The sequence below is a fragment of the Pan paniscus genome, chromosome 5 (genome assembly GCF_029289425.2).
Source record: "Pan paniscus chromosome 5, NHGRI_mPanPan1-v2.0_pri, whole genome shotgun sequence".
Lineage (NCBI taxonomy): Eukaryota > Metazoa > Chordata > Mammalia > Primates > Hominidae > Pan > Pan paniscus.
Window position 1 is genome coordinate 137552004 of NC_073254.2, and position 22226 is coordinate 137574229.

Below are 22226 nucleotides of genomic sequence, written 5' to 3' on the forward strand. Positions count from 1 at the left end.
AATGAGTATATAAAATAAAGGCTTTTTAGCTTCTCCATCATGGAATGTATTCTATGTAAATCTTCTCCCTTAGCATAAACCGTTTCAAGGAAAACACTACAAATATTTCTTCTTTGCCTTTATTTGCTGCCTTCACATTGGTATATTGGGCGTAGTATAGTTAAGGTCCTTTGGATGAATATTGGGTACAACTTACTGATGTTCAGACGACTTAGACACATCTGCTTTTCAAGTATGTGGAAAAAATGGGGTTCCCATCTGATTCTAAATCTTTTAAAGTGAGAAGGAACACATCATTTTAAACCTTTAACACAGATTGCATTTTGTTGAAATCAGGATGAATATAGAAGGTTAGAAAATAAAATCTACAGTGGGGACGAAGAGGTGTCACTTATAAAGGATGTGACTTGGAGGTCTATTAAAAAGAAAAGCAATAACAGTTTCAAGGCATGGTAGTACAAATGAGTGAAATGCAAGTCTGGACCATTTAAAAGCTGGTAATTAAACACTTTACTCCATATCAGAATAAAAGTCAACTAGTTGAATATTTCTAGGTGAGATGTGGTACTACTTTTTTTTTTGCTGTTATTTTATGTCTGTATCTAAAATATCTTACTGCACTCTTTTTTCAGGTTGCAGCAGATCCTTGAGTTTTGAACCTGACGGGCAAATCAGAGCTTCTTCCTCATGGCAGTCGGTCAATGAGAGTGGAGACCAAGTTCACTGGTCTCCTGGCCAAGCCCGACTTCAGGACCAAGGCCCTTCATGGGCTTCGGGCGACAGTAGCAACAACCACAAACCACGAGAGTGGCTGGAGATCGATTTGGGGGAGAAAAAGAAAATAACAGGTGCAGAAAATAACACAAGTGCCAAGTGCAGGAGTAGTTTCATGACTGTAAATGACTCGCAGTTGAAAATACGCTTATTGTTTACATAGGTGCTTCTCTACCTACCTCCAAGTTCTTGAAATATTTGAAAATGTAACAAATCTTTACATTCTTTCTGTGAAAAGAATCTGTATGCAAGTTGTAAATATGGATATATGGATTAGAGAGATAATTCTTCAATGGTGAAATCTTTATATGGTGTATTGTCAGTGTGAAAACATTAATCTGTGAAGAGATTTTTAAATGCAACTAATATAAGTTGGCCTGTGAGATGATCTGAGGTTTCAAATGAGGGAGAAAAAAATGAAACTTGAAATTATAATAGATGTTATATTTAACAAACTTTTAAAAATAGCCTGTAAATATTATTTTCTTACAAGGAATTAGGACCACAGGATCTACACAGTCGAACTTCAACTTTTATGTTAAGAGTTTTGTGATGAACTTCAAAAACAATAATTCTAAGTGGAAGACCTATAAAGGAATTGTGAATAATGAAGAAAAGGTAAGAGGTAACCCTAGAGGCAAGAGAACTGAGTAGGAGAACAGGCCTCTATATATTTTCATCAATGTGTTTACATTAAATATCTCATTAATAAAAGACAGTGAGGCCAAGCATGGTGGTTCATGCCTGTAATCCCCAAGCTTTGGGAAGCCAAGGCAGGAGGATCATTTGAGACCATCCTGGGCAACATAGCAAGACCCCACCACTACAAAAAAAAATTTTTAATTACCCAAATGTGGTGGTGCACACTTGTAGTCCTAGATACTTGGAAGGCTGAGGCAGGAAGATCACTTGAGCCCAGGAGTTCAAGGTTACAGTGAATTATGGTTGTGCTATTGTACTACAGCCTGGGCAACAGAGTAAAATCCTGTCTCTAAAATAAAATAAAATTTTTAAAAAGATGATGATGGGCTGGTCGCGCTGGCTCACGCATATAATCTCAGCACTTTGGGAGGCTAAGGCAGGCGGATCACCTGAGGTCAGGAGTTCAAGACCAGCCTGGCCAACATAGTGAAACCCCATCTCTACTAAAAATACAAAAATTAGCCAGGCGTGGTGGCTGGTGCCTATAATCCCAGCTACTTGGGAGGCTGAGGCAGGAAAATCATTTGAACCTGGGAGGCGGAGGTTGTAGTGAGCTGAGATTGCACCATTGCACTCCAGCCTGGGCGACAAGAGCGAGATTCCATCTCAAAAAAAAAAAAAAAGAAAGATGGGGCTTTCTTGGCATCCAAATCCAAGAATAAGAAATGTGTCAATAAAAACCTTGAGAGATCTTTGTGATTTAATTCTTTTCTACTTCAGGAATGAAATACTTGTAATTTTCTTGGGAAGTGAAAATTGGCCATTTAAAATGGCTGCTTCAGTATAAGTATGGTGGATGTTTGAGTTGGACATTTGTCTTGGGATCCTGTTAGTGACAATGAGAATTCGGAAGGAAATGGCAAAAGTGAGAGAGCTGAAGCCTTGTGCTCTTGAGGTTGCTTGTCTATAGCACCAGTTGAATGTAGGAATATTAAGGTCAAATAATACAACAAGGCAATTTTAGCTTCTTTATCCAAAATGAAATTTAAATCAGTAAACAGTTGAGCAGCACCACCTTAGTTAGATAAATTGGCCCTTGTTTGCAAAGCCTCGTATCTTCAATATCAAGAGTGTCTAGAAAAATGCAACAGACATAGAATCCTTGCCTTGGTTTCATATAACCACGTATAAGTGGGATGATAAACACCTAAAAACTCACTAATAGAATCTTAAGGTAAACATAATTTCCTTCTATAGGTGTTTCAGGGTAACTCTAACTTTCGGGACCCAGTGCAAAACAATTTCATCCCTCCCATCGTGGCCAGATATGTGCGGGTTGTCCCCCAGACATGGCACCAGAGGATAGCCTTGAAGGTGGAGCTCATTGGTTGCCAGATTACACAAGGTAGGGCTCAGGGCAAGCCAGTGAGTTACTCAAGTTTGGTCATATTTTTTTTCGCCTATCATTGTTACTAATGTGGTTTTCCCGACATCCCTCCTGTCTCAGGTAATGATTCATTGGTGTGGCGCAAGACAAGTCAAAGCACCAGTGTTTCAACTAAGAAAGAAGATGAGACAATCACAAGGCCCATCCCCTCGGAAGAAACATCCACAGGTAGAGCCGTGATTGTCTGTGGTTTCATAAGGAGCATAACTGGTAACCCACCCAATATCAGTAACTTCAACAAAATTTCCTTTTCTCTGTCATATAAACATTGGAGGTGGATGATCCAGTGGTATTGGCACATATGTAAAATGATGTATGTTTACAGCTTTTCATTGCAGTATTATAAATAGAAAAAGATTAGGAATGAACTTATGTGCCCTTCAAACACTAGGTACATATTTTGTGGAAAAATAAAACATTAGCACATCCATGCAGTGGAACACTCTGCAGCCATACAAAAAACAATGGAAATATAGAAATTGGTAATATAGAAAGCTGTCTGAGATATAGTGGCAACTTAAAAAAAATAAGCAAAATATAGAACTATCTAAGTAGCACGCCACCCTTTCTGCAAAAAGGAGAAACAAAGAATAAATATTCATTCCAGTATCTCTAGAAAAATTTCAAGAAAACATAATGCAGCTTTCTGTGAAGGAGGAACAGAGGTAGGAGGGACACATTCCATTCCATACTTTTGTATACGGTTTGCATTTTGAACATATAAGTATATAATCTAAACAAATAACATTAAAAGTACATTTTTTCAGAATATAAAATAATTTGCATATCAATTTTATAAGAATTTGGAAAGATTAGAAAAACACAAATAAGAAAACAAAAATTAGTCATAAATCAGTATCCATAGATAATCACCAAATCTCACTGTTTCTAGTCAACTATATTTATGTTTCTAACTTTAAAACAAAAATGGTAGCATATCATATTATTCTGTTCTGTAGCATATATTTTTCATTTAACATTGTATTATGAGCATTTTCCAATGTTATTGGAAGGTTGAAAACCCCAATTATTAATGTCTTTATAGTATTTTTTCACATGGATAAACCATTATTTACTTGACCATTCCCCTGCTGTTGGATGCTTTAAGTTATTTGATTTTCCCCAAATTTTCACTCTTAAAAATAACACCGCTACCGGGCACATTGGCTCACGCCTGTAATCCTAGCACTTTGGGAGGCCGAGGCAGGCGGATTGCCTGAGCTCAGGAGTCCAAGACCAGCCTGGGCAACATGGTGAAACCCCGTCTCTAATAAAATACAAAAAATTAGCTGGGCGTGGCAGCATGCGCCTGTAGTCCCAGCTACTTGGGAGGCTGAGGCAGGAGAATTGCTTGAACCCAGAAGGCGAAGGTTGCCCAAGCCGAGATCACACCACTGCACTCCAGCCTGGGTGACAGAGCGAGACTCCATCTCTAAAAAAAAACAAAAGAAAAAAAGTAATAATAACACTTCTGTTACTTATACACAAATTTGGTTTTCATCTAAATCCCTTTTCCCCTTCTTCATGAATTGCATTTTTCCACTCTTAAGCATCCCTTTATTTTCTTCCCAGGGATCACAGAAGAGAAAGATGAAGAGCAAATATTTTTCCTTTACTTTGTGTATTTTCTACAAACTTGGGGCCTGCCTTGGTGGCTGTCAAAGTGTCCTTTTTTTAGAGCAGAAAGAGTTGCAGGAAAACATGGTGTGGTGTTTCATGCAACATAGTGGAAATGCTGTTTGAGGTCATCAGGCTGCACTTCCTCTTAGTCCGCAGCCCCAGAGCTCTGTAACGAGGATCCCAGTTTTCCAGACTATTGTTATGGTACAGGTCCAAACCCGCCTGCCATCTGGGGAAATGTGTTGCTTGAGCCAAAGTAGGAGCTCCACACTGTGCTTAAATCATTTACCTGTCTAAATAGTTCTCACCTGAGGGGTGGGGGAGGGGTTAAACTCTCCCCTCATTTCAGATTTTTGGAGTTTAATATGGGCCAAGCAACAAGCCCAGTGTGCCTGTTAGTCCCTGAGGAACATTGGAAACTGTCTCTGGGGGGCTGGGGGAGAAATTTTACTTTCCCAAACTTTAGCCAGGATTTTGAATCCTTTCTTTTTGCTTTCCAATATCAGTAAATGCCTAACATGTATTCATTTCCCCCCTATATTAAATGCTTAAAGACTTTTCAATTCCATGTTCAGTTTTAGATCATGAAAAGTGGTTGTTGGTCATTTATGTTGTAACGTGATGGCTTTCCGTCTTCTTTAGGAATAAACATTACAACGGTGGCTATTCCATTGGTGCTCCTTGTTGTCCTGGTGTTTGCTGGAATGGGGATCTTTGCAGCCTTTAGAAAGTATGGTGACTTTACATGTTTAAATTTCTTCTCTAATTATGCGAACAATAAAAAACCAAAAAGTTTATTCTTCAGAAATGCATATGTACAAAAGCAGCATGGCTACTTTCAAAATAAAATGTTAACTTATATTTTACAAACAAGTTAGATAAAAGTAGAAATGATCGAGTATTACTTTATTAATCTTTTTTTATAGACAGGGTCTCCCTGTGTCTCCCAGGCTGGAGTGCAGTGGTGAGATTGCTCAAATTCCTGGGCTCAAGCAAACCCCCTGCCTCAACCTCCTGAGTAGTTAGGATTACAAGCATGTGCCACCATGCCCAGCTAATTTTTTTATGTTTTGTAGAGATGGGATCTTGCTTTCTCACCCAGGCTGGTCTCAAACTTCTGGTCTCATTTGATCCTTCCAAAGCACTGGGATTATAGGCATGAGCCACCACACCCCACCATGTATTACTTTATAAGCAGTTCTTGTCATTTAGAGACCTTTGGTAAAGACTTAACCGTTGAGTATTGTTGAAGTATCCTGAAATTGATATATTGCTTTAGAAGTATCTGTGCTTCTCCTCCCTGAAGAGTAAAAGGAATATTAAATAGGCTGCTTGGGGTATCACCAAGCTGCCCCATAACTCAGCCTCCCCAAGCCTGTTTCCTTATGTATAAAATATAGTTTACCCAGATGAATTCTGAATCTCTTCCAGAACCCTGAGATCCATGTTTATTTTGACAAATGTTAGATGTTGGATCTAAACAAAAAATGGAAAGTATTCTGAAGTTTTCTCTTCTTATATTTTAAGCAACTTCAGAATCTATAATGTGTATATTAGTACAAATAGAATGAAGAATAGTTTCTGCCATCATGAGAGAAGGCACAAAAGTCTCTGGTTCAGGTAGATATTCATAAGTTAAAGCATGCCTTAGTGTAATGTGCTTGTATGAAATGCTTTTAAAGACACCCACAGTTTTGGACTGGAGTATAGTAGAGATGAAGTGAGACCATGTGGTCATGAGGAATTGCTCCAGGATGACTGCATGAGCTAGTGATAAACTAAATAAGGCACTGATTTCTAATATGCAAAATAAGATTAGTATATATTCTTCTAGTGAAATCTTGTGACCTTTCTTATAAATGAGATAAATTTATAGATAATTCTACATATTTGTATGATTTTCTAAAGCACATGGCAGCTGCCATCTCATTTAATTCTCACATCAACCCTATGAGGTAAGTACTATTATGATCCTTATGTTATATAGGGAGAGAGAGGCAGATACATTGGCTTATAAATATTCAGTAGGACTTTTTGTCTTGATAGGAAGAAGAAGAAAGGAAGTCCGTATGGATCAGCAGAGGCTCAGAAAACAGGTTGGTTGAAAACTCTATCTACAATTTTATCTGTCTTTGAGGAGGGGACAGGATCTGCTGATTGAAAGCATAAGGAGGCCAGTGGCCCACATTTATTTGGTTAAAAGACATAAGCCCTGTAGCCTTTAAAGTAGCATATCTATAAGGAAGAAATTTATTGTGTCCTGTCTCTTTAATGGCCACTTTACTTTTGTTCAATGTCATCCCCTATCATTTGTCAACATCCTTTTTTCTTGGCCACTGGAGTTTAGGCCACGACACTGTCTGCCATCAAGGAGGTATGACAAAAGCCTTATCAGTGAACTGAAGTAGGCCCGTGTTGTTAGCATCTGCAGGCCTGTGCTGTACTTTCCACCCTGAGAAAGTGAGAAAAAGACCAGGCAGGGCTGGTGTGCAGGTTTCAGATAATCCTGCCCCATCTGGTCTTTTTCTCACTTTCCCAGACACAGGTGCCCAAGCAATGAGTTAGCCATGGTCCAGAGAGAGAGGGCAGTGGGGCAGGACCCCTGAGAAAGCTCAGGGACCATTTGAGACTCCATCTCCCCAGGGTCTAAACACCAGCTGCAGTGTCTCCTCTGCCTCACAGATGCCTTGCCAGTGCAGATTGTCGGAGACCATACCCAGATGATCTCACAAAGGGAGAATCTGGGACCTGATGAGGGCAAAATACCTTTTAAAGGCACAGCGGAAAGCATGGTTAGAGTAGTGTTTGCTGTTGTGGTTAATGACCTTGGCATGCTGTTCTTAGCACACACACCTGAGGAGGACATTGATCACTGTCAGCTGTCAGGAGGCAGCCTGACCTCTGACTCATCAAGGAACATGTTCTGGAGGACGCGCATTACATTTCTGACATATTCATTTGGTTTATGTTACCTTTATTCCAGACTGTTGGAAGCAGATTAAATATCCCTTTGCCAGACATCAGTCAGCTGAGTTTACCATCAGCTATGATAATGAGAAGGAGATGACACAAAAGTTAGATCTCATCACAAGTGATATGGCAGGTAAGCGTCATATTTCTAGGACTGTGCTGTTAGATTGGAGGTGCTGCTTGTGGGGGAGGGAGACAGGAGAGAAATAAGGCAAAATCCTTTTCTATTTAGATAGGGTCCAATAAATCTGAAATGTGTTTTTTCTGCATTCTGCACAGAATTACAAACTGACACTGAGATATTACTTAAAAGCCCTATTCAGCCAGTCTTTTCACCTGCAGGGGATATAGTGACATCCATAGTGATAGCCCTGATGTACTACTTGTATCTGGAAGCCCTGAATCTATTTTTGTTACCAAAGCTTTGATTAAGGCACTGGTACAGAGGGACTGAAAGGAGGAATTAAATACAGTTCCTGCCCTGAGGAAGGTGAGATAGGAAATAAAGGAACTCTCTCAGTATGAGAAGGGCCTCAGTGTCCCTGACAAGCCACATCAAGAGTCGAGCTTCCCAAACCATCTATGGGGAAATGCTTTTTGTTTCTTTTTTTAAAATTTCTACTCCATCATGAATGAATACACTGTAAAATGCAATATAAAATACTAGTAATAAGGAAATTTTAAAGATACAAAATACAAAGCTCTAATTTTTTATTATTAGATTCAACAGACATAAAATTACTCTAAGAGTAATAAAGAGTAAACTAAGAGTAGTTTCTTGACACTTAATCTCAATTTCTGCACCTGTCTCTGTGGCACTGCTAAAAACAGTTCTCAGATACATAGGACTCTGTGGGGCATGCTCTGAGTAGCACTGCGCTCTGGCTTCTCCCTCCTCACGTGCAGCCTGAGGACCTGCAGTATAGGCATCACCTGGGGGCTTGTTAGAAAGGGAGGCCATAGAACTAGAAGCTCCCAGGTGACGCCTGTGCACATCAGTGACTGGGAGTTGTCAGCCTAAGGGTTGGTTGAGTCACTTTGTGGACAAGGAGAGCATCCTCTGCAACCAAAATCCATCCTCTTGTTCCTTGGAAGTGACATGAAGGGAGAACCTAATTTCTGTTCTCTTATGCCTTTCATTCTCCTTCAGCTTCTAATTCAGTTTCTCCTCCTTCCTCCCTGAATGATCCTCAGGCTCCTTAAATGTGCAATGACCCGGGTTCTGTCTCACCCCCACTCACCACAGTCTCTCCCCTAAACAGTCCCACACCCTCCCCAACTTCCAGCCGTGCCCTTCCCTGCATGTTTGTCCATGCTGCTTCTCACACCCAGACTTCCCTCTCAGTCCCCAGTCCATAATTCTCAGCAGCCTGCTGGACGCCTCCACCTGCAGATGTCACCCGTTCCTCAGCAACCACAATCGAATCCATTGTTCCTAACCCTCACCACACATGCTCTGTGCATTCCTTGTTAATGGCTTCTCGACTGCACATCCCAGCCTCAAAGAGTCCTTGCCTCCCATCTTTCCTCACACCCCACCTCTCATTGGTAACAAATTCCTGATTCCTGTCCAAAGGGTCACTTTTCCTCTTTCCTAGTTTGTGACTTCTATGTGCATTTCTCTTTGCTTTTTTACCTCTCACTTTTTGATCTTTTCCTCTTGGGTCAACCTCCACAGTTACCTCTGAAAGTGCCAGTCTGTCGTTTCCCATAGAATTAAACCAGACTTCCTAGCAAGACAATCAATGCTTTTCCATGCTCTAACGCGTGGCTAACAGCATATACTCAGGATGTGCGTTCGAATCCTACTCCATCGGCCCATTGTGTGACCTAGGAAAAGTTAGTCTCTCTCTGCCTTGGTTTCCCATTTGTAAAATGGAGTAACAGTCCCTACCTCAGGGGATTTTTTTGAAGATTATTAACATCTTGCTATTGGAATAGCGCCTGGCAAAGAGTAGGAGCTCTATAAATGGGAGCTCCTGGCATCATCCTCACTGTCACCACTAGGCCCTGACCTGTTGCTTTGGTCCTCATATCCTATTAAACAAACTACTCTGTGTCCCTCATACTCTGGCCATATCAACTCTATTTTCGAGGCTGTTTTTTTCTCCATTTCCACACTGTGTGACTTCCACCTCCATAGCTTCTCCAGAGCCAGTTTCAGAGCCACTTCCTCCCTGAAGTATTTCCCCATGCCCCAGGACGTCGTCGTCGCCCCCATCTCTGAGAAGACCCTGCGAGGCTTCCTGAGCAGGCGGTGCGGTTGTGTACTGCCTGCGGGTGGCTTCTGTGGCTTTCACATCAGGGTTTTCCGCAGTGCCTGGGACACCTGAGGGCACCCGGGGGGAAAGTCAGTCACCACGACATGAAGCAGAGTATCCCCGTCTGCCACTGACAGGCCGGCCCGTGTGTGGTGCCCGCTAGCTGCCATCTGTCTTGTGGTTTCAGATTACCAGCAGCCCCTCATGATTGGCACCGGGACAGTCACGAGGAAGGGCTCCACCTTCCGGCCCATGGACACGGATGCCGAGGAGGCAGGGGTGAGCACCGATGCCGGCGGCCACTATGACTGCCCGCAGCGGGCCGGCCGCCACGAGTACGCGCTGCCCCTGGCGCCCCCGGAGCCCGAGTACGCCACGCCCATCGTGGAGCGGCACCTGCTGCGCGCCCACACGTTCTCTGCGCAGAGCGGCTACCGCGTCCCAGGGCCCCAGCCCGGCCACAAACACTCCCTCTCCTCGGGCGGCTTCTCCCCCGTAGCGGGTGTGGGCGCCCAGGACGGAGACTATCAAAGGCCACACAGCGCACAGCCTGCGGACAGGGGCTACGACCGGCCCAAAGCTGTCAGCGCCTTCGCCACCGAAAGCGGGCACTCTGACTCTCAGAAGCCCCCAACGCATCCCGGGACGAGTGACAGCTATTCTGCCCCCAGAGACTGCCTCACACCCCTCAACCAGACGGCCATGACTGCCCTTTTGTGAACACAATGTGAAAGAAGCCTGCTGTGGTACTGAGCGTCGGGCTGTCGCAAGGCACTGGAAGAAGGGAGCCTGCTGGTCCAGAGTGTGCGTGTGTATCGGTGTGTGTGTACACTTGTGTGTGTGTGTGTGTGATCCAGTAGGATCCTAGAGACAACCTGTCATACTGTTTACAAAATTGTGCAGCTGGTTTTGTGCTGACCCTTAAGGTGCGTCTGTTGGGTTTTGTTGGGCTAGAAAAATGAAAATTTTCAGATGGCGTTTTCATTCCTCTGACTGATATTGAGCTGCTTTGTTGTTAAAGGTGTAATGTGTACAGAGTTGTATTTAACAATAATAAAAGTAACTTAAGTTTGCTCTATCAGATTTTAGTTCTGCACAGAGGTTAAGTGGGAAAATGCAGCTGTTGCAAAATGTATACAAATAGTATGTTCATTTTTTTCAGTATATTATCTGATACTGTGTTAGCAGCAGGTCTGCTTAAACCTAGTCTTGTTGTTATTGAGTCATTTCCTCTCCTTTGATAACTAGAACTAAAAGCATTTTTAACATTCTTCTCCTGGAAGAAATGAATTACTTGAAGCATGAAAAGCACACCAGGGTGGTTGTTTATTTAGCAATTATGACTGTAGATTTAAAAACAAGCAAAGAAACAACACCTCAGCAGCTGCCCGTTTCCTTAGTCTCCACTTCAGAGGGGGATGCGAAGAGGTCGGCCCAGCTCCCGTGACCATGAAGGTGGCACAGGAATTACAGTGTGAATGGCTGTGTCAGATGTTTTCGTACCTCAGATTAAAAATATTGCTGAGGTCAGATGCCACAATTTTCATGACTTTCTTCAGAAGTAGCACATTTTCGTGACTTCCACTGTCCTCTGAAAAACAAAGTTATTTAGAACATGTTCATGCAAAAGTGATTCTGACCAAGTCTAAATCGAGCTTTTCTACTGACATGAAACTGTTGGAAACTGATCTCATTTTATAAGAAATGATTTTCCCCTCAAGGAGGCGTCTGTAATTCCAGAACAGTCCAGACATCAGCTGTACCTCATGCTCAGTAGTTTTTATTTGAGTTTCTTTTGTGAGTTAACTATGGGAGATTTAACCTCTTTTGCCAAAGAGGGAAGTGTGTGTGTTTTTTTAATAGAAAATATGGACCAAAAATTTTTTTCCCTGAAGAATGTATTATAACCCTATTTGTGTGGTTATTCCATCCTGTGAAATGTATATATGTTAAAATAATGGGGGTGCTGGAAGGTCATGGCAGACTAGCTGCTGGTTAGTGTGGAGGGGAAATGGTTTACTTTGTAGAGTTTACATGGTTTTATGCGCACACTAATTGTAATAAACTATGCCAAACCAAACTGCCCCTGACTCTCACTAGTCAGCCCTGCTCGCTGGGGTGTTAGAGGCACTCAAGGTTCAGCCTCCGTAAAAAGGCAGGTGCCACAGTGGAAAGAGAAAGAGCTTGGTGCCAGATTAGGCCAGACCCCAATCTACCACAGAAGAGAAGTCTGGCTGCTTATATAATGATGATACTCGGTTTCCTCATGTTTGAAAATGGTGTTGTCGTGCTTTCTTCCTCCAAAACTTACTGATAAAAATTAGTTGGAACATTTATCAAAGTGTTGTCTATAGTAAGTCCTTTTTTCTAATGTAAGCCTTCAGTGGGCCGTTTACAGAATTTTAATATTGGAATATTAGACCATAAGCATAGGCCTAGATCTACAGCCCTTCTTTACAATAGAGCTGTCTTCATCTATCACAGTTCTTCTGCGGCACTAGTGATCTAATCATGACCAGTGGGAGAACAGGACTTTTTTTTTTTGGATCATCACTTCCTCAGGGTAGACTCTGTAGAGCAGGTTGGGTGAGTGGAAAGGTCTGATAAACCCTACACAGCTAAACCTAAACTAGAGGATAAGGGCAGAAAAATTTTACATCTTTCTTTTTTGGTGTTTTGCAATATCAGCATATATGATAAGGCGTGAATGAGACAATTCTAATTGTCTGATTTATGTTAGCAAATCCTACTGGGAGGGAAAGATTGTATTCTGCCACTTCTTAAATTTGCGGTTGAAACACATTTGCTATGACAAGCAAGACTACACTTACACAGGCTCCTGAAGCTTTGCTCTGGGTTTTATTATTGTTATTTAAATTTTCATTAACATTTATAATCAGCCTAGAAAATAGAAAGGATGTGAGAGATTGTTTTGTGTTTGTTTTATACTGCTTTGGATTCTTAACATGAAATCACATTTGTAGGCACAACTGTATATACCATGAATAGCTACGAGGCCTTTCCCCACTCTGACCAGTCACAGCAGTCCAAGTGTGGCCACCGGGTTGACCTCACTATTCCTAAAATGCTTATCTTGCATTCATGCACGTACCAAATAGTTATTGAGGTTCTGAGAGCAGTGTTTACCCTGTACTTTCTTAAGTTGAAAGAGAGAATGCCTAGTCTCTCCCCCAGATCTGAGAGCAGTTGAATCCCTCCAATGAGAAGCTAGGGTGAATACAAACACCCCAACCTGCAAGTATTTCCTGCCCAAAACACAGCCCATGCAGTCACCCCATGCCACACTGCACACCCACCCACACTGCTGTGTTCACATCCCACTGCAGATCCCCCGTCTCCCACTGATCTTGCTCCCAGCCTCTCCTTGTTCTGGGATAAATTCCCCTAGGGGCTTTAAAGGTTTTTATTTTGTCTTTGGTATTCTGCAATTTTACTACTATGTATTGAACTATGAATTTGTTTCTGTTCACATTGCTCAGGACTTGTGCCTCTTGAATCTTAGGATTTATCAACTATGAAAATGATCAGCCCTTTTTTTTGGTTGTTTATTTTCTCCTGGAAATCCTATTGGATGCTCATTAGAGCTTCTCATCCTATCTTTGATTCTGATACCTGAGTATTTCCATTTATTTATTTATTTATTTATTTTTAGACAGAGTCTGGCTCTGTCACCCAGGCTGGACTGCAGTGGCACTGTCTCAGCTCACCGCAAACTCCGCCTCCCAGGTTCACGCCATTCTGCTGCCTCAGCCTCCCGAGTAGCTGGGACTACAGGCACCCACCACGAGGCCCAGCTAATTTTTTGTATTTTTAGTAGAGACGGGGTTTCACCGTGTTAGCCAGGATGGTCTGGATCTCCTGACCTCGTGATCCACCCGCCTTGGCCTCCCAAAGTGCTGGGATTACAGGCGTGAGCCACCGCGCCCAACTTCCCTTTATTTCTTAAGAGATTAGCTAGGCCTTGTGAAGAATTCTGATTTATTCGGTCTGACATTCCTAGGAATTCATAATAGACAGGTTTTCTTCTTATTTAGTCCGCCCTCTTGCTGGAATGATGCCTCCCCAACAGGTACAAGAAAGCATATTTATTAAAATAGCAGGCCAGGCACGGTGTCTCACACATCCCAGCACTTTAAGAGTCTGAGGCAGGTTGATAGCTTGAGCCCAGAAGTTCGGGGCCAACCTGGGCAATGTAGTGAGACCTCCTCTCTACAAAAAAAAAAAAAAAAAATTAAATTAGCCAGTTGTAGTGGTGCAAGCCTGTAGTCCTAGTTACTGGGGAGGCGGGAGGATCACTTGAGCCCAGAAGGTGGAGGTTGCAGTAAGCCAAGATCACGCCACGGCACTCCAGCCTGGGCAACAGAGCAAGACCATGTTTTTGTTGTTGTTGTTGTTGTTGTTTTTAAAAAGAGAAAATAGCACAGGTTTAGAACCATATAGAGCTTGGGTTTAACTGGAGATTTAATCTTTGTAACTATGTGATTACAAGCATATTACTGGTGCTTTCTAAATCTACTTCTTTATTCCCAGAGTGGAAATTATTATAAAAGGGCTGTTGTGCAGACTGTATTATAGTGTTTTGTATACATTAGATGATCAATCAATATTAGCTTATTTTCTCTCTGCCCAATCTGAAGTCATCCAACACCATTTGCCTTAGAGTCCTTTTTATTTTTCAAGTGGAGGCTGCCTGTCCTCCCAACAAATGCACTTAACTGTGGCACACACCCTCCTCCCAACAGACTACTTCCACGTCCTTTTTTACTTTTTCACCACCATTCAAAGCTCTCCCTTTTTTTCTCACCTAGCTCTACCACCTTTTTCTTTTTGCTGTGACACCTAATATCTTCCAGGCCACTTTTTTCCATTCGTTGAGGACATTCACCTAATTCTAGGTCTTCTTCATTCCTCCTTTGTAATCATGCTAGAGAATGAAGTGCCCAACATGGTCATTTTTATGGTTTCTTGACTTCCACTCTAGTAACCTCCTTTCCATTTAAACCACTCCCACACATGTCCACATTCTTGTCATCAGCAAGAACCCCAGCACTGTAAACCTAATCTCCAGCAATTCTCTATCAGCTCAAAACCCCCTGAGTTCTTCAGCTTTCCACCTACTTAGTCACTGATCTCATTTAGATACCAAACCCCTAGATCCCATCATTTTCCTCTAGTTGTTAATCCTTTTGGGTTGCATTTCCTTCCCTATCCATCATTGAACTGTTTTGTCTCAGCATTTTCACTCCATTTTCTTTCCAGGAGCCCCGAACCATGAGACCCCAACAACATAATTCCCCTTGAGAATACCATCTCTCCATCTTCATCACAGCAGCAGGGGAACATTGCAAAACTATTCACACTGTGGCTGTTACAAAAGCTCAGTTTCCAGTTTACTGGGGGCCCATCACTCCTCAACGCTTTTATTTATCTTTGATCCCTTTTTCCGTACCCCTTAGCAATTATTCCAAAGCAGTGCCACTTTTCACACTCTCCCTTACTCTGATCTTGCCACTTCCTTCACCTAAAAATAAGTCATTAAAATCAGAACTAACTTCCTGCTGATTCCTCTTCTCACAAAACCTGTATCCACTTCATTCCTTTCCTCCTTCCTTCCTGTGTCAATGGAAAAAGTGTTATAAACCTTCACCTGTGATCTTAAATCCCACTGCCTTCCCCTTATCTCTTTGCTCCTATTATCCCTTTTTCCTTTATCTTCTTCTCCCTTTCATTGGAGGTCTCCCCCTCAGCCTTTAAACTTCCTCAAATCTCTCCCAAGTATAAAGAATTCTCCCTTAATATACTAAGCCCTTCTAATTACCTGTTGTCTTTCTTCGAAGAGTGATCTTTTCTTGGAATTTTTGTATGCCTTATTTCCATTCATTCTTTTTCTAATATAGTTTTTAGTCAGTTATATAGGTACACAAAACGTAGTATCCCTTTCCATTTGTTCAAGCCCCTTTTGCATCCTTTCAGGGGATTTTAAAGGGTGCTCACATAAGTACTGCACATTTTTTGTTTAATTTATACTTAGTTGTTTTTTTGTTGTTGCTGCCATTGTAAATTGTCCCCACCTCCTCTTTTATGTATCAAGAACTAGTATGGCCTAGTGGTAAAAAGCATGGATTCTGGGGCTTAGGCTGCCTGGGCTCAAATTCTGCCTTAGTTGTGACCAAGAAGGACTTACTTTCTATGACTCCATTTCCTTATTTCTAAATGGAGATAATAATGGTATATACCTTATAGGGTTGTGGTGAAGATTACAAGGATTAATGTACATAAAACCCTTACAACAGTGTCTGACCCATGATAAGTGCCACGTGGTGTTAGCTATTATAATGCAGTCTTCCTGTTTGATTTCTGTGACTAATTTGTATGCTGCTCCTTTACTAAATGTCCTTATTATTCCTGGTAGCTTTTAGTTGATTCTCTTAGGTTTTTCTGGAATTTGATCACGTTTGCAAATAGTGCTAGTGCTATCTCCTTTCCAATATTTATGTGTACATTTAATTCTATTGGCAATACTTCCAGTACCATATTAAATACTTCTAGTAGCTCCCACCTTAGCATGATGCTGGCTTTTAGGCAGAGATAGATTTATTATGTTGAGGTAAACTTTATTATGTTAAGAAAGCATCTATTTATTCCTTTTTTTCCCCCTCACAAGGAATGTGCTTAATTTTGACCAAAGTCTTTTCAGCATCTATGGAAGATATGATTTTCCTCCATAGGACTCCTCCCTAGAGCCAGTCAGATGATTAATTACATAATTAGATGTCCCAATGTTAAACATCTGGTTATAGTATATGAATCCATTACTGTATTAAATTTGCATGGATAGGATTTTACTTAGGATTTTTACATTAATATTCATTTGTGGGCCAGGTGCAGTGGCTCATGCCTGTAATCCCAGCACTTTGGGAGGCTGAGGCGGACGGATCATGAGGTCAAGAGATCAAGACTGTCCTGGCCAACATGGTGAAACCCTGTCTCTACTAAAAATATAAAAATTGGCCGGGAGTGGTGGCTTGTGCCTGTAGTCCCAGCTACTCAGCAGGCTGAGGCAGGAGAATCGCTTGAACCTGGGAGGTGGAGGTTGCAGTGAGCCGAGATCGAGTCACTGCACTCCAGCCTGGCAACAGAGCGAGACTCGGTTGCAAAAAAAAAAAAAAAAATCTTTTGTGAATCAGGGCTTTTCTTTCTTTGTGGCAATCTTGATCAGATATTATTAGCTTGACAGAAACAATTTAGAATTTTTCTTCCGTTTTTTGGTTCTCTTGCTAGGCATTAAAATTAGCTGTTGTTTAAACGTTTAGTAGCATTGCCCTGTGAAATCATGTATTTTGGTAATTTGTGGGGAGAGCACTCTGACAATTTCTTCAATTTTTCCTATGGAAATTGGTTTGTTTAGATTTTAAAACTTCCTTGGGAACGGTTTTGATAAATTACATTTTCCTAGAAAAGTTTTCAAATTTATTCCTATAGAATTGAACAAAGTAGTCCATTATTATCCTTTTAGTTTTCTCTTTTATGGGTATTTCTCTCATTTCTTGTTTTGTATATTTGCATTTACTCCCTTTTTTCATGACTAGTTTAGTCAGCAGTTTGCCTTTTTCCTCTGAAAAATCAGGGTTTTTTTTTGTAGTTACTTCTCCTGTTTCAGAAGCCAGCAACCCATTTGTTACTGCCTTAGGCAGAGGTTAAAAATGCCCTCAACCATGGTGAACATGACAGTAGAGGGCACCTAGTGAGCATGACACATCCTCAAATGTCACAAAAGGACACAAATATCCTTGTTGCAGTATTGCTTCCTAAAGAATATGGGGACAGTATGCACACAAGCAAGAAATAACTTATTCCGTATTTGGTGGGGGCAGGGGAATGCTATAGTCTTGACGATCTAGAATTCTACTATGTAACTCTAGGAGTTCTCTCATTCTATAGTCACTCCACTACAGCCAAACAGTTTCTTGTGAAATTCAAACCCAGCACAATCATCATTTTTAGACATCAAAACTGTATCAAGCCAAGGGTCCATCAAACCGTGCACCTTTTAAGAAAAATTTAGAAAAATTCTACTGCAGTTGGCAAGCATGGAAAAAATAAAAATAATTGTTGGAATAGGAGGACTGAAAGCTGACAATTTTATCTATATTTCCCCTTTCCTTCTTTGTGGCCTATTAAAGTAGAATTAAGAGAGGGATTTGAGTCTTGGCTCAGACACTTAACTAGCTGTGTGACCCTGGAAAAATCAGCCTTCAATTTATTGATCTTCACAGGAGCATTTTATTTGATGAGTTTCAAAAAGCCTTACACCGCTAATAAAAGTAAAATTAATAATGCATCTGGAATCTGCTGCCCCCTGCTGGCAATTTACCAAATTGCAAATTCTACCTTTCCAACGCATAGACTCCAAGTTTTAGTGTTGGCCTACATTTTATCTAATTTTCCTTGTTATAGTCCATTACCTATCTTCCTTTTTTAAAATATATTTTTATCTTTATAGGTTTAGGGGGTAGAAGTGCAGGTTCCGTACATGCATATATTGCGTAGTGGTGGAGTTTGGGCTTTTAGTGTAACCATCACCTGAATACTGAACATTATACCCAATAGGTAATTTTTCAACCCTCACCCACCTCCCACCTTCCTATCTTCTGTAGTCTCCAACGTCTATTATTCCACTCTATATATGTCCATGTGTACCCTTTATTTAGCTCCCACTTATAAGTGAGAACATGTGGTAGTAAACTTTGTTTCTGAGTTAGTTCACTTAAGATAATGGTCTTCAGTTCCATCCATGTTGCTGCAAGACATGATTTCATTCTTTTTTTCATGGCTGAATAGTATTCAATGGTATATATTTACCACATTTTCTTTATCCAGTCATCCATTGATGGACACTTAGGTTGATTCCATACATATCTTTGCTATTGTGAATAGTGCTGTGATAAACATACGAGTGCCAGTATCTTTTCAATATAATTTCTTTCTTTCTTTGGGTATATGCCCAGTAGTGGGGTTGCTGGATCAAATGGTAGTTCTATTTTTAGTTCTTTGAGAAATCTCTATACTGTTTTCCGTAAAGGTTGTACTAATTTACATTCCCACCAACGGTGTAAGTGCTCCCTTTACTCTGTAGTCTCCCCCAACATCTGTTTCTTGACTTTTCAATAATGGCCATTCTGATTGGTGTAAGTTGATATCTCATTGTGGTTTTAATTTGCATTTCTCTGATTAGTGATGTTGAACTTTTTTTTTCTCATGTTTATCATCCACTTGTATGTTTTCTTTTGAAAAATCTGGTTTTTGCTCACTTTTTGTCTTCTTACTTAGACGCCAGAGGTATTTCTTTTACCACCAAATGCCCTCTTAAAACTTTAAATCAAGCTTGTTGTTCAAATCTTCCTTCTTTCCTAATTTCCCTGAAAGTTTTGTTGCAATCTCCCACTATGATGATAGATTTAACATTGTAGTAAATTGGTTCTTTAAGAATTTAAGTAACCTTTATCCCTAATGGTTTTTTTCTTAAAGTCTGTTTTTAAAAAATATAACTGTATCCATGTTCTTTTGGAGAAAATATGCCCAGTGTATATTCTTTCTCCTTTCACTTTCAAATTTTTTATGTCCTTATGTTTTAGGTATGTTCCTTTTAAACAACATATTGCTGGATTTTTTCCAATTTAAATAAAATGTTTTCCAATTTCAGTTCTTTCTTTTAATAAGTTTACACCCTGATCAAGCACTCTCAAAAGTCAATTCTAGACTGGGCACGGTGGCTCATGCCTCTAATCCCAGCACTTTGGGAGGCGGGTGGATCACCTGAGGTCAGAAAGTTCAAGACCAGCCTGGCCAACATGGTGAAACCCCGTCTCTACTAAAAATAAAAAATTAGCCAGGTGTGGTGGCACGCACCTGTAATCCCAGCTACTTGTGAGGCTGAGGCAGAAGAATCACTTGAACCCAGGAGATGGAAGTTGCAGTGAGCCAAGATTGCACCATTGCACTCCAGCCTGGGCAACAAGGGTGAAACTCCGTCTCAAAAAAAAAAAAATAATAATAAATATAAAATTCAATTCTAGGAGTACTCCTTTGGCTTTTGCCAGAATGTGCTAGCTAATTCTTACACTTTTTGTGTAGTTTCTTTTCTCCTTTATCAGGCCCAGCACATCTCCCATCCTGGCTTTACTAGGATTTAGCCCTAGTTACAGGCCTGGCAGGAGACTAGGTAGGGGCAGGTATTGCCTTAGGGATGTGGTTAGTAGCAGCCTCTGTAACATCTTGGAGCATAGACAAGGTACAAGGTCTTATTAGAGAAGCATGGGCTTCTTCTTAAGACCAACGGTCCAGTAGAGATTGCAAAGTCTCTCAGGTGCATCCATCCAGATCTCCCCATGGTTCTAGGTTTTCCTCACCAGGGCCTTGACTTTCACAAAATAGAAGAGGTTTCGCTGAACATTCAAGTGTCTGAAACTCAGCAACTCTTAACACTTAGGTGTTCAGCCTGAAGCTCAGCTGTTTCAATCCCTCCATTGTAGGAGGTAAGGCCTCCTTGGGAGCTGCCCCACCCCATCCATTTCTGTAGGTCATCAATACAATCCTTCTGTAACCGGCCAACTCTGCTATTCTTGTAGATGTTGTTCTCCCCCACATTTTTCAAATGTCTGCATCACTGACCCTCCTGGAGAGTTCCCCTCTCCATAAGCTACTATCTGTGTCCCAAGTCTCCAAAACTCTCCCCAAGTTGAGTGGTTTGCTAGGACTCATCAGACTAAGCAAAGCTTTATTCACAATTATGATTTATTACAGAGAATATAAAGCAAAATGAGGAAAGGGAAAAGGCATATGGGCAAAGTCCCAAGAAAATCAGGTACAAGCTCCAAGATTCATTTCCCAATGGAGTCACACAGGACATGCTTAATTCCTCTAGCAATAATGTGTAACAATACATCAAGTGTTGTCCACCTAGGAAGCTTGCCTGACTGAACCTAGGAGTCAAGGTTTTAGGGAAGTCAGTGTAGGTACCCTCTGCCTAGCATGTACCAAAATTCTAGATTCCCAGAGGAAAGTGTTCAACAAAAATCCTATTGTTTGTACAAACACTTCAGGCACAGTAAACCACACTTACCAGCTAGGGGATAATGGGAATACTCCTGATATCCAAGTTGCTGGACGCTAGCCGAGGTCCAACCTTGCAAGCAGACCTAAAGACAACAGGTTCAGGCCTGTTCTGTTAACTCTTTTCTGCACACCATTTGTGAAATAGCCACTGAGCCATGATTTTGTGCCAGCGACTAGATAAACTATACTTACCAACCAGATGTCATTGTCTTTACCCTTTGGGTGGGTTCCTAATGCCCATCTTATTACCTGTTTCCTCAAATCTCACTCATGGTCACTTGTGTTAGTCTAGCCTCTCTAAGAAGCAGACGCCAACACCAAAAAGGGATCTGCTGTGCAACAGATTTATTAACGGCAATGCCAGTGAGGAAAAATAGGTAGGAAGCTGGAGTTGATTGGAGGCTGGAAGGCAATGAGATCACAATGGAGTTAAGACCCAAGGTGAATGAAAGGAGGAAGGAAGGTTGGGTGAAAGCAACTTGGACTACAATGTAATCCTAAGGGAGTTTGGCAAGACCATCATGGAGTGCTCCAGCTAAAGTTGAGGAGTCATCATATAATATCCCTGTCATAATCAGTCACTGACTGGCAGCAGCGTGGAGGAGCATAGCCTCACCATGTACACAGGGATGGATTTCAGACCACAGCAGCTGGGCCTTCAGTAAGCTATGCTCCCTCCTGCACGAGAACTGACAGATGCATTCTCATGGCTGCTGCCATGGTGGTTATAGCTCTCAAATCACACCTGAAAAAGGTTCATTATTGAACAAATATTCAGCACCAACAGTGCACGGTAATTTGCAATACTTTTAAAGTGTTTCTTTAAGGTTAGTTATAAAACCACCTAAAATAAAATACTGATTAACAATGAAAATACAAGTTCTCTTTAAAATTTCATAAACTGACCAAAAAAAAATTCATAAATTGACCAGTATCCTATGGGGTTGTATTCTGGGGAAAAGACTTCTTTTCAAATCACTTGGTGAATTGGGAGCTTAAATCAACACACGGAAAGCATATATGTATTAGCACTAAATCAAGGTTAGTCAGTGACAAAAATGTATTTCTAATGTTCATAACATTTCTAAATGTTCATAACTCAAGTAATTCATTTACAAGTATTTTCCAAAAATTATTTTACATATAACTTAGGAACTTCTAAATCATATATACTTAGATGTCAAAATGGAAGAATACCCTTTTGAATAGTATCTTAAAAACAGGATTGATTTTCTAACTTTCATCAATGTTTTCCTCATAGATAACAACAGCTGGCAATATTTATAACACAAAATTAAGCCAAGTCCTTTGCACAGACTTTATGACATGTTGGTAAAAATAATAGAACTACTAGAAATAAATAACAAGCCAAAATA

General features: G+C 41.0%; 1 protein-coding gene across 5 annotated transcripts in view; it reads left to right on the top strand.

Moving 5' to 3' along the window:
* Positions 1-11794, top strand: part of DCBLD1 (discoidin, CUB and LCCL domain containing 1) — a 67380-nt gene extending 55586 nt beyond the window's left edge. For 3 of the 5 annotated variants that reach the window (XM_034962755.3, XM_034962757.3, XM_063605000.1), the window contains 8 exons: positions 633-848; positions 1268-1392; positions 2674-2821; positions 2924-3031; positions 5126-5213; positions 6530-6579; positions 7467-7586; positions 9902-11794. In XM_034962755.3, the coding sequence (XP_034818646.3) occupies positions 633-848; positions 1268-1392; positions 2674-2821; positions 2924-3031; positions 5126-5213; positions 6530-6579; positions 7467-7586; positions 9902-10434 (1388 nt within the window). In that variant the 3' untranslated portion in view covers positions 10435-11794. Of the gene's footprint in view, positions 1-632; positions 849-1267; positions 1393-2673; positions 2822-2923; positions 3032-5125; positions 5214-6529; positions 6580-7466; positions 7587-9901 lie in introns of those variants that run through there. The other 2 variants (XM_057302583.2, XM_063605001.1) reach the window with 2 other exon arrangements.
* Positions 11795-22226: the final 10432 nt, after the last annotated feature.